Source organism: Rhincodon typus, chromosome 21 (assembly GCF_021869965.1).
Source record: "Rhincodon typus isolate 14 chromosome 21, sRhiTyp1.1, whole genome shotgun sequence".
In the NCBI taxonomy this organism is placed as follows: Eukaryota; Metazoa; Chordata; class Chondrichthyes; order Orectolobiformes; family Rhincodontidae; genus Rhincodon; species Rhincodon typus.
In genome coordinates this window covers 43651096-43663567 of record NC_063352.1, presented here as the reverse complement: position 1 = coordinate 43663567, position 12472 = coordinate 43651096, and the positions used below count along the sequence as shown (strand labels likewise).

The window sequence follows — 12472 nt, the reverse complement described above, 5'->3', positions numbered from 1 at the left end:
AGAGAGGTCATGGACTGAGTCTAGCGCAGTCCAACTTGCAGGTTTGAAGGTGGGGGCGGGGAGGTGAGGCAGGGGCTGCATGATAGTGCAGCTTTACCAGTGGTTGGGTTCGCATCAGATGGTTGACCCACCAGAGAACCAATTGAGACCCTTAAATCTACATTTTAAGCCCACTTGAGAGCCTCATCTCACCTCGAGCAGGATTAAACCTGAGACCCCAACCAGGGGGCCAGTTTTCTGAGACTGCATGAGGTAGTGGCAGGAAAAGGGGTATGTTCTACCTGAACTGTTGCTCAGAGCACCATTTGAGGGCATCTGTAAGCTATAACATTTCCCTTCTCCCACCCTCAGAGACTTTTGAAATGATAGTCTCCATTGCCCTGGCTGACTTTCTCCTCCTCCTTTTCGAACCCCGAAACACGTACAGATTTCCCTTTGATTGCTGGGCGCTGCCTCAGGCCCTGAGTGCGAACCACATTGGCGTCTTTGGCTCTTGAGAGCTGCGCGGCGTCGGATTGGCTGGCAGATCTCTGCGAGCTGCATGGCGCCGGATTGGCTGGCAGATCTCTGAGAGCTGGGCCTCTTGTTCCTGAGTGATGGGAATCCAGCCAGCAGCCAATCAGCAGCCAGTTATGGGTAAAATGGCAGCACTGGCTAAGCCGCCTCTGACCTTCCAGCGATGAGGGTGGGGCCAGTACCATTGGGCCTCATAACCCAGCTTGGCATTTCAGCATGAGGTCCCTTCCTCAGTTTATTTGGTGTTGCCGTGTGGGTTGTTTAGTTTACAAAATCGATTTGGTTGCAAAGATTAATAGCTCTTGCCTCTTAGTTCTTTGACTTCTCTCTGAAAATAAATTCAGGGCACATGCTTTTCCAATGTGCTCTGAGAAAAAATCCTTTGTTCTTTAAAATGTGCTCCTTACCAGAAAGATCTCTGGCATTCAGCCAATGAATTAATCAAAGCCTGATGATATCGTTCGATCCCAGCCAATGGAACTTACTGGTAAACCACTCCCAAATGTTTACACCAAGCCATAAACAGTGACAATCCATACTCCAGTAATAGTGGTATTAGTATATCTAGAGACCACTATGCCATTTGACTTATTTGTTCAACTTGGGAAACTACAGGTTACAACATGTCCTGGTTGTAGTTTAACTGAGGTCAGAGTTTAAACTAGCTTGACGAAAATTCCCAGCATGCTTGATTGTAGCCCTTAACCAATCTCAAACCACTTCTCCTGCTGGCCACCTGACCACAATGCAATTCCTTGGCCAACTGATAATGAACCAGGCCTCTTGGACAAACCTGGAGGCTCAATATCACGGCCACAACATTCCTGCCCAACCTCTTGGCCTCATGTGTTTTGTGTTTGAAGAAACCTTCAACTCTCATGCCCTGCCTCAAACCTTCTCCCCCTCATCACTCTTCACCTTATCATTTAGTGCCATTTGTCAACCAGCGCCCATTACCTCATCGCATCCAATATGGCTAGCACCAGGTTCAGAACCAGACCCACAGCTTAGTGATGTCTCTTCACCACCTCCCCATTCCAACCCCCTGCTGGGTACTCCTCCAGGCCAGAGGAGGAAGATGCTCTATTCCACAAATAACTACTGAAGACCCTTCTTCTTGACCAAAGCAACCTGCATGGAGCTGGCAGGTGATGTCAGTAACTGTGGGCCCACTGCAAGAGACAGATGGTGTACAGTTTTAGTCTCCTTACTTGAGAAAGGATGTACAGGCACTGGAGGCGGTGCAGAGGAGGTTCACTGGGTCGATTCCGGAGTTGAGAAGGTTGGCTTATGAGGAGAGACTGCGTAGTCTGGGATTATGCTGATTGGAATTTAGAAGAATAAGGGGAGACCTTATAGAAATTTATGAAATTATGAAGGGATTAGATAAGATAGAAGCAGGGAGGATGTTTCCACTGGTGGGTGAGACTAGGGGGCACAGCCTCAAAATAAGGGGAAGCAGATTTAGGACGGAGCTGAGGAGGAACTTCTTCACCCAAAGCGTTGTGAATCTGTGGAATTCCCTGCCCAGTGAAGCAGTTGAGGCTTCCTCGTTGAATGTTTTTAAGGCAAAGATAGATTTTTGAAGAGTAAGTGAATGAAGGGCTATGGTGAGTGGGTGGTTAAGTGGAGCTGAGTCCGTGAAAAGATCAGCCAGGATCTTATTGAGTGGCGGAGCAGGCTCGAGGGGCCAGATAGCTTACTTTTGCTCCTGTTTCTTATGACCTTAGGAGATGGGTTAACAATTGTGCTTGACAGTAGCTGTCAGAATCGCATCTTAGCAAGGGGTGTCCCATGGCGGCCATCAATTAATTCACATTTGTGAGTGGGTGGCAGTGCCAGGTGAGTGATCTCCGAGCCAATTGAGGCTAAAGAGGCTGGAGGTTACTGGGTGCCACGTGTGAGTGGCAGGCCAGCTATTTCTTTGATGAGGATATTGCCCAGACAAGGGGGCTGCGTGTTACCCGATATGTCGCTAGCTCTGCTCAGGGTAAGCATGCTGACAATGTCAGGGAGAGCTGGAGGGCGTGAGGTGGAGTTCCCGACCTCAGGCCTCTCACTCCACATGGAGGAGGAGGCTCTGAAGCTCACAGGCAGTGAGGCTGAAATGGCCACTAACAAATCGGAAAAAGCTACCAACTATGTGCTAGCATATGGGCACCAAGGAGGCATGTGAACACACACATTATGTTAAGGATCATCTCCCTGTGAATGTAATATATGATCCTTAATGTTGCTCCCTTGTTCTCCACTACAGGCCCTTCCTGATACAGCAGGAACCTGTAAGATCCACCTTGATGGCACCGTCCCAAGGATGTCCTATCACCTGTCCTGTCTGCAACGTTATGCTGCTCCATGATGTGTACTGAGATCACAGAGGGCTCAGGTCACAGGGTCACAGAGTCATAGACTGGTATGGCACAGAAACAGACCCTTTGGTCCAACTTGTCCATGCCGAACAGGTCTCCTAAACTTAACTAGTTCCATTTACCAGCATTTGGCCCATATCCCTCTAAACCTTCCCTATTCATGTACCCATCCAGATGCCTTTTAAATGCTGTAATTGTACCAGTCTCCACCACTTCCTCTGGTAGCTCATTCCACACACACACCACCTTCTGTGCGAAGAAGTTGACACTTTTTTGAATCTTTCCCCTCTCATCTTAAACCTTTAGTTTTGGACTCCCTTGACCTAGGGAAAAGACCTTGTCTATTTACCCTATCCATGCCCCTCATGATTTTATAAATGTCTATAAGGCCACTCCTCAGCCTCGGACGCTCCAGGGAAAAAAGTCCCAGCCTATCCAGCCTCTCCTTATAACTCAAACCCTCCGGTCTGGACAACATCCTTGTAAATTCTTTTCTATATCATTTCTAGTTTAACAACATCTTTCCTGTAGCAGGGAGACCAGAATTCAATGCAATATTCCAAACGTGGCCTAACCACTGTCCTGTACAGCTGCAACATAACTTCCCAACTCCTATATTCAATGCACTGGCCAATGAAGGCAAGCATACCAAACATTTTCTTCACTACCCTATTGACCTGTAACTCCACTTCCACGGAACTATGTATCTGCACCTCTAGGTCGCTTTCTTCTGGAAGACTGTAATACATAGGATCAGAAGCAGGCCATTCATCCCATCAAGTCAACTCTACCATTCAATAAGTTCATGTTTGATCTGATAACCTTCAACTCCACTTTCCTACCACTACCATAGAATCCCTGATTCTCTTATTGATAAAAAATCTATCTCAGCCTTGAATATACTTTTAAAAAGCCAGCCTTGACACTACTCTGTAGTAAAGAATTCCACAGATTCGTTACCTCCTCATCTCTAAATAAAAACCAAAAGAACTGCGGATGCTGTAAATCAGGAACAAAAACAGAAGTTGCTGGAAAAGCTCAGCAGGTCTGGCAGCATCTGTGAATAAAAAAATCAGAGTTAGCGTTTCGGGCCCGGTGACCCTTCCACAGAACTAAGTCGTGAGGAAGGGTCACTGGACCTGAAACATTAACTCTGATCCTTTTCTTCACAGATGCTGCCAGACCTGCTGAGTTTTTCCAGCAACTTCTGTTTTTGTTCCTCTTCATCTCTCATGTCTTATATATGCAACCCTTTTTTTCTGAGATGATGCTGTCTGATCCTGGACTCTAAAATCCAATGAGGACAGGCCCAACATACTCAACCTCTCGTCAATAAACGTCCCTCTAAAACTCATATCAGCCTAATGACCTCTCAGTTTACATGTTCATTCTAGACTGGGGGGTCTACTCTTATTGATGTCTGAGTGTTGTCATCAGTTATACCATCACAATTTACATCAACCTCATTGTACCACAATCACAGTGAATAGACAATAAAAAAAACAAACTGTAATGACACAGAAACAGAACACAAAACTGTAGCCTCAGGGTCCAATAAAAGATATTGGCATTATCCAGTATAATAAAGAGGTAGTTAACAATTTAAGATCAAGCATTCAGAAGATCAATCTGGGCTATTGTCACTGGATGCAGCACTGGACCTTGGGTTGTGAGCTTCAGTATATCATCCTCCCTTTACCATTGGCTTGAATGGTGATAATTTTATTGTGTACAGAGAAACATCTTGCCTGGCTGCATTATCTTTGCATGAGTTTGCAAACTTGTGAACACCAGATCAATGGATGAGGGCTTTCTGGTGCGCCTGATGGTCCTTGGCCCATCATGAAGGTAGCTTCATTCAATTCTGATAATAAACAAGGCTGCTTTCTCAGTTTTCAGACATAATTCCAGGAAAAGAGTAACAAACCATGATAACACTAAAGTTTTGCCTGCTATTTCCACATTTAGGAGAATGTTTCCTCTGTGTATTATGCACTGAATAATAACTGTATTCTTTAAAAACAAGCTGACAGTTGTGTGGAAGCCAGTGGAGAGTGAATATTGTTTCCTCCTCACCCTTGTCCCTATGATGAAATTATATGTTTTACGATGTGGGGCTTTGGGCATCCTGCCATGTTCAGTAGAAAATGCATGAGAGAAATTATCGTCAGCAGTAACATTGGATGATTGCATAATGGGATCATAAAATGTTCCTTTGCACACTGTCTCATTAGATGTAGTAACGTATGTTAAAATAGCAGACAGCAGAATGCTATTAAGTCTGCTATTATCATGAACTGTAATTACCAACCTGTAATCACTAACATTCGTTTTCTGATCTCTGTTGCTACTGTGTGTTGCCAATTTGTTTTTTTTATATATGTTTCAGAATGCTACAAAACCCATTGAGTGGAAATTTAGCTTTTCTTTAGCTATTGATTGAGATGATGTATTAAAGGAGAAAAATAAATTGATTGTGTATTGAATCAATAAGGCACAAGGTCTCAGAACATCAACACTTACTTCAACAAGCCTCCTGCTACATTGACGTATTTTCAATTATGACTTCACTTTTTCATGCCTCTTTCACCAATGAATTCTAAAAGACACCTTGATTAATACTTCTGGCTACAACTGCTAAATATTAAACAGAATCAAACCCAGTCAGCTTAATTTTGCTCTTTTCAATGTTTTAATTGAAACAGCCAATTTAACAGAGAATTCTAATATTAATTGATTAAAAGAGAATTCTAAAATTAATTGCACTATGGGCGACTATAGAACATAGGGATTTATGTCTCAGAACAAGCCTTTTCATTCTTTTTTTAAACTCATATCAAAACCTTCTCAAAGGCAATTTGGAAAGGGCAACAGATTTGACCTAACAAGTGACATCTAAATTCTGTGAAAGAATTAAAATAAATTAAGCATAACCTTTTGGTCTTGCAGTTTCTTACGAATGTGAAACTTTGAGATACCACATAAAAGCTTCTAGAATAGAAATTATAATCCAAATAATGGGCCCAAGCCCTGAAATGATGTAGAGATGATAAAGGGTATTCAAAGTGTTACTTGCATTGTGGTCCAAAGGCAAGGCCAGATGTTCCTGATCTTGAGAAATGATAAGTTCATTGACATCTAGCTGTTACCATTCCTTTGGGGTCTGGATATGACTGTTCACTAAGAATGGGATAACAGTCTGCAGCTTGGACCTGAAAAGGAGGTACAAAAGATGCTATCAAATCTGTTCCCTACCTCCCTATTACCACCAGAGCTGCCATCTATCATTCAGCGAAGGAGGCACTTCTTTCAGTTGTGTCTCAGATGGTTGCACTCTCTTCTCTGTGACTTAAGGTTCTGGGTCATGGCCCACTCCAGGACTTGTAAATACCAAGACCATTGCAATCCTAAAGGTGTGCTTCTCTGTTGGAGATGCCATTTTGGGAAAGATGTTAAACTTCAGTTCTATCTGCCTACTCAGGTGGATGTAAAATATTCCAAGGCATTATTGCAAAGAAGAAAGGTGGAGGTATCCACAGTGTACTGACCAATATTTATCCTAAATCATTACTTTAAAAACAGATGATCTGGTCATTAGAGTATTGTATTTGTGATGGCATTGTTGCAGGGAGGTATTACCACAGTGGTGACAGAATATCTGCTTCAGAAGCAGTGGGCAAACAGCATCAAGCTCTGTGAGATTTTTTTTTATAATTAGACAAAAGAAGCTTGAGTGGGTGGAGTCAGGCTCACACAGACCCAGGGTTTTAGTTTTGCTTTCATTTGGGGTTTGGAGTTGAAGCTGCTAGATACAGCTCTGTCTCTGCTGCAACAAAAAACTTGAGTTTTCTCTCTGCTGTGAGATTTTTTCTTTTGGTGTTCCTTTCTCCTGGACTAGAAGGGAGATAGCATGTGAGGAAAGTCTGTTTTGCTGAATTTGCCTTTACCAAGTGTGGGTTTTATGTCCTATAAAGGAACGGTGGATGATCAGTAGATAAAAAACATATTATTATATTGAGTATTTCAGTAGAGTTAAATTTATGCCAATTTTTTTTTTGATTGTATTTTAACTGTGTTTAGGAGTAATGTGTGTTTCTCTTAAAGCCTAGCAGTGGACCAATCGAATCACATCTGGAACAGTGCGCCTTACACTTACCATTAAAGAAAATAAAAAGTTAGGGTGTAGGCTATCAACTTGATATATTTTGAGGGTGTTTGGTCTGGTCCATAATATTGTTTTAATGGGGTGTTTCATAGAATCATAGAATCCCTACAGTATGGAAGCAGGCCATTCAGCCTATTGGGTCGACACTAATCCTCCGAAGAGCATCCCACCCAGACATACCTCCTCTCCAATCCCTGTAACGATGCAATTTCCATGGACAATCCACCTAACCCGCACAACTTTGGACTGTGGGAGGAAATCGGAGCACCCAGAGGAAACCCACGCAGACACAGGGAGAATGTGCAAACTCCACACAGACAGTGACCCAAGGGTGGGAACAAACCCAGGTCCCTGGCGCTGTGAGGCAGCAGTGCCACCAGTAGTTTGCTGCATGCAAATTGACAGTTGCATTTCATACATTACAACAATGACTACATTTCAAAAATAAGTATTCAGTTGGTTGTCAAGAGTACAAGAAGAAATAGCAGCAGGGGCAAGCTATTCAGCCCCTCAAACTTATCCCCATTCAATCTGTTCATGATTGAACTGATTATAAGCTTTAACATTACTGCCTATCCCCAAAACTCTTTGTCAATCAAAAACCTGCCTAACTCAGCTTTGAAAATATTCAACAATTGACCCAACTTCCATTCTATTGTGCAAAAGAGATTTCCATAGACTAAATATCTCTTAGAGTCATAGAGATGTACAGCATGGATACAGACCCTGCGGTCCAACTTATCCCTGCTGACCAGATATCCTAAATTAATCTATTTCCATTTGCCAGCATTTGGCCCAAATCCCTCTAAACCTTTCCTATTTATATAACCATCCAGATGCCTTTTGAATGTTAAAATTGTACCAGCCTCCACCACTTCCTCTGGCAGCCAATTCCATACACACACCACCCTCTGCGTGAAAATGTTACACCTTACGTCCCTTTTAAATCTTTCCCCTCTTACCTTAAACCTATACCCCCTAGTTTTGGACTCCCCTACCCTGGAGAAAAGACCTTGGCTGTTTACCGAATCTGTGCCTCTCATGATTTCTTAAACCTCTATAAGGTCCACTAGATCTACTAGCCTTCGACATTTCGGGAAAATAGTCCCAGCCTATTCAGCCTTTCCCTATAGCTCAAACCCTCCAAACCTGGCAATATCCTTGTAAACCTTTTCTGAACCTTTTCAAATTTCACAACATCTTTCCTATAGCAGGGAGACCAGAATTGAACGCAGTATTCCAAAAGTGGCCAACCAATGCCCTGTATTTGAAGGGATCAACTAAATATTCAACGGAAATTGAACAAGAATATGCCTGTTTTAGAAGCCAGAAAACTGGGAATTTGTATCATATTCAGGGAAGGAAAGGCAAAATCTAAATAAAATCTGAATAATTTGCAAAAACACGAGCAGCTTGTTCTTAAAACTTACAGAGATGAGAGGCAGACACAACAGCTCGATGGCATGTAGAGCAATTCCATCTGTAACTTTGGCTTCAAATACTGCAGGCAAAAATAGTTGCAGAGAAGCGTGCAGTATTCAGTTTGATGCAGGCAGCAGTCTACAAGAAGCATGAATTTATCCGGCTCCTTTCATGATCTCTGATACCTTGAAGATTTTTACAGTCAGTGACACACTGCTGTAATTCTGTCAGTCTTGCGGGTCACAGATACAGTTTGAGCTATTCCTCAGGCCAATCCCATTTGGAACACTGCCTCTCCCAGATGGAATAATTAACCCAGTTTGTTAAAGCACGTGCATGAAATGAAATAAATACAACTCCGAGCAGTTAGCAGAATTTATTTAATTTGCATTTTAACACATTTCGACATGGTACACATTTCCGTCTTCAGTTCTTGGCTCAAAGGTAGATCTTTTCGCAAATCACCACAGCAAAGAGCCATTATTTTACACTACAGGGTAGGGGAAGGCTCAAGGGAGACCCCTAGGCTACCAGAGCTGAAATGGGGATTGAGCCCCTTACTCTTGGTATTGATTTGAATTAGATAATAGCTGTCTAAGCAATCACTATCTCCTCCCTCTTTTTCTAAAAAAAAATATAGCACTTTCAAATACCAATGTCTTTCCAACATTACACCATCTGGGCGCCTAAGATGCTTTTATACATTTGGTGGTGTTTTATTCATAAAAAAATCTCTTTGTATATATCCCAACAAACCCACTGCATCTCTTACAAATACAAGATCGTACTCACGTACAGAGATAGTAAGAACTGCCGATGCTGGAGTCAGAGATAACGCAGTGTGAAGCTGGAGGAACAGAGCAGGCCAGGCGGCATCAGAGGAGCAGGAAAGTTTACGTTTCGGGTCGGGACCCTTCTTCATTTTTCTGAAGCCCTCGATAATTCGAATTTCCTCTTGCGTACTTTTCCACCCAACACCGATCAATGATTAACAATTCAATTAATGTAATAACTTACGGGAAAACACATGAAAAGATACATATTGTATAACATAATGGTTCTGAAGGAGTTATATTGGAGACTGCATTAATTGCCACCTAATCTGATGATTATATTGAGTTCCCTGATGAAGTCAGACTTGTCACTGCCCCTGACAGACTTAATAACACTGCATAGCTAACCAATGTAACTTGTACCTATTGCTATTATGTAATAAACTACATTCTGCTGTGAAATGAGCGCCCCTTCTTGTTAAGACTCACTAGTGGTTCATCCTCTATTATTGTTAATCAAACAGGGCTATTGATTCAAAATGGAAGGGAGGATTAGTAGCAGCACTGTAGCTGGTAATGGCTGTTTTCACACCACAGTGGGATTGTTGCTCGGGTACCTCCGAGTAATAACAGTGAAAAAATCTCCATGTTCATCCTTCTAGATGGATGTGGGTTGTGAGTTTGGTAGGTGCTGTTAAAGGTAGCTCAGTGAATTGCTGCATTGCACATTGTAGTTGGCACATACTGCTGCCGCTTAGCGGAAGAGGGAGTGAATGCTTAGGCTGTTGGCCGCGTTGTCAATCATAAGGGCTACTTTGGGATGTCAAGCTTCTTGAGCGCTCTGGGAGCCGCTATTCATCCAGGCAAGTGGGGAGTATTCCGTCACACTCCTGACTTGTGCCTCGTAGATGGTGGACAGGCTTCAGGGATTCAGGAGGTGAGTTACTCACTGCAGAATTCCCAGAATCCGACCGATTCTTGTCATCACAATATTTATGTGGCTGGTCTAGTCAGGTATAGTTCGCTGTCAGCTGTAGCTCTGTTGGTAGCGCTCTCACCGCTGTGTCAGGAGGTTGTGGGCTCATACTCGTGCTGTTGAGACTTTAAGCACAGAAATCTGAGACAGTCCCTATCTGCTTCTCATGTAGATGTGAAAGTTCCCATTGCAAGAATGGCTATCTGAGCTGGTGGCGGGGCAGAGCCTAAACTCTTTTAAGAAGACCTGGATCTACACCTTAAGTGCTGAAAGCTGCAGGACTATGGGCCATATGCAGGAAGATGGGATTAGAAAGGGCATTTGGGTCGGCATGGACAGGATGGGCCAAATAGCCCCCATTTTGTGCTGAATCATTTCGGTAGTTCTGTGGTTCTATTTAAGACCCATTTCTGGTCTGTAAAAGTGAACTAGGCATTTAAGTGAAGCTGTCAATACTGCTGAAAGAAAGACTAGCATCTATATTTGAAATAAAAAACAAAATCGGAGTTAACATTTTGGGTTGAGTGACCCTGGAGTTCTGAGGAAGGATCACTCGACCCAAAACATTAACTCTGCTTTCTCTCCACAGATGCTGCCTGACCTGCTGAACTTTTCCAGCAATTTCTGTTTTTGTTTCTGATTTATAGCATCTGCAGATCTTTCGGTTTTTATTTAGCATCTATATTCGTTTTTTATAACCACCAAACAGCACAAAGTGTTTTATAGCCTATGAAATGAATGCAAATGTGTGGTTACTGTCATAACGTAGGAAGTCAATTTGCACAAAATCAAGATCTCGCAAACAGCGGTGTAATTATGCTCAGTTAATCTGCCTTTGCTACGGCGATTGAGAGATAAACATTGACCAGGGCACGGGGGATAATTCCTGCGCTCTGTGCCAAATATTACAGTCCATCCACCCAAGGAGGCAGATCGAGCTTCAGTTTAAAATCTACTGGGAAAGACAGCATCTCAGACAGTGCAGCACTCGCTAGGAACGCACTGCAGTTTCAACCCAGATAGTGTGGTCAAGTCTTTGTGATTCACATGAATGAGTGTTACCAACAGAGCTGACACTGTCTTAAACTGGAGGAATTGACCTAACTTATGGAAAGTTTATTGAACATCTGCTCCCTGCAATATTCACCGTAAGGTTCTCAAATTATACACTGTGGCTGCGCAATTGGGTCGTGGGTTGAAATTTTGAGGTTACGACCTTGGACCCACCAATGGGGGCCACAGAGATTGCACTGAGTTCTAAGTGATGCCCTTTCAGTGTTTGTGTTTTTTCTCTCTGTCAATGATTGCAGCTTCATTATGTGCCCTCAGAGGTCTAATTGCTCCTCCAACCACAAACTTTCAAATAGGGAGTCGCTGGCTTCCTTATAACCATTTTAACTCCTCTCCCTCAACCCATTCAAATGATATTACTCCTCCTCATAGAGTCATAGAGTTGTACAGCACGGAAACAGACCCTTTGGTCCAACTTGACCATGCCGACCAGATATCCTAAATTAATCTAGTCCCATTTACCAGCATTTGGCCCATATCCCTCTAAACTCTTCCTATTCATATACCCAACCTGATACTTTTTAAATATCATAATTGTACCAGCCTCCACCACTTCCTCTAGTAGCTCATTCCATACACGCACCACCCTCTGTGTGAAAACGTTACCCCTCAGGTCCCTTTTCAATCTTTCCCCTCTCACCTTAAACCTATGCCCTCTAGTTTTTGACTCCCCTACCCTGGAGAAAAGACCTTAACTATTCACCCTATCCAGGCCCCTCATGATTTTATAAACCTCTTTAAGGTCACTCCTCAGCCTCCAACACTCCAGGGAAAATAGCCCCAGCCTATCAAGCCTCTCCCTATAGCTCAAACCCTCCAACCCTGGCAACATCCTTGTAAATCTTTTCTGAACCCTTTCGGGTTAAACAACATCTTTCATATAACAGGCTGAACAATATTCATCCTCCCCAGATCACTCAGTCAACTACTCCCTAACCCTGCTCCGTCCCCTCCCCGGCCCTATACAACCACTCCCAACCCCTGCTCCCTCCCACCCCCCCACCGGCCCTATACAACCACTCCCCACCCCTGCTCCCTTCCCCACCCTGGCCCTATACAACCACTCCCCACCCCTGCTCCCTCCCCCACCCCGGCCCCATACAACCACTCCCCACCCCTGCTCCCTCCCCAACCCCGGCCCTATACAACTACTCCCCACCCCTGCTCCCTCCCCCACCCC

The 12472-nt window shown here is 43.5% G+C and overlaps 2 protein-coding genes across 2 annotated transcripts in view; one reads left to right on the top strand and one right to left on the bottom strand.

Moving 5' to 3' along the window:
* The window catches only part of tex2l (testis expressed 2, like), a 464619-nt gene that overhangs the window by 112280 nt on the left and 339867 nt on the right, over positions 1 to 12472 (bottom strand). The gene's annotated exons all lie outside the window — the stretch shown is intronic.
* LOC109923457 (peptide methionine sulfoxide reductase MsrB) overlaps positions 2486 to 12472 on the top strand; it is a 22761-nt gene continuing 12774 nt past the window's right edge. Inside the window, exons 1-2 of the mRNA XM_048609656.1 lie at positions 2486 to 2688; positions 2774 to 2798. Coding sequence (XP_048465613.1) covers positions 2486 to 2688; positions 2774 to 2798 — 228 coding nt within the window. The remainder of the gene's footprint in view (positions 2689 to 2773; positions 2799 to 12472) is intronic.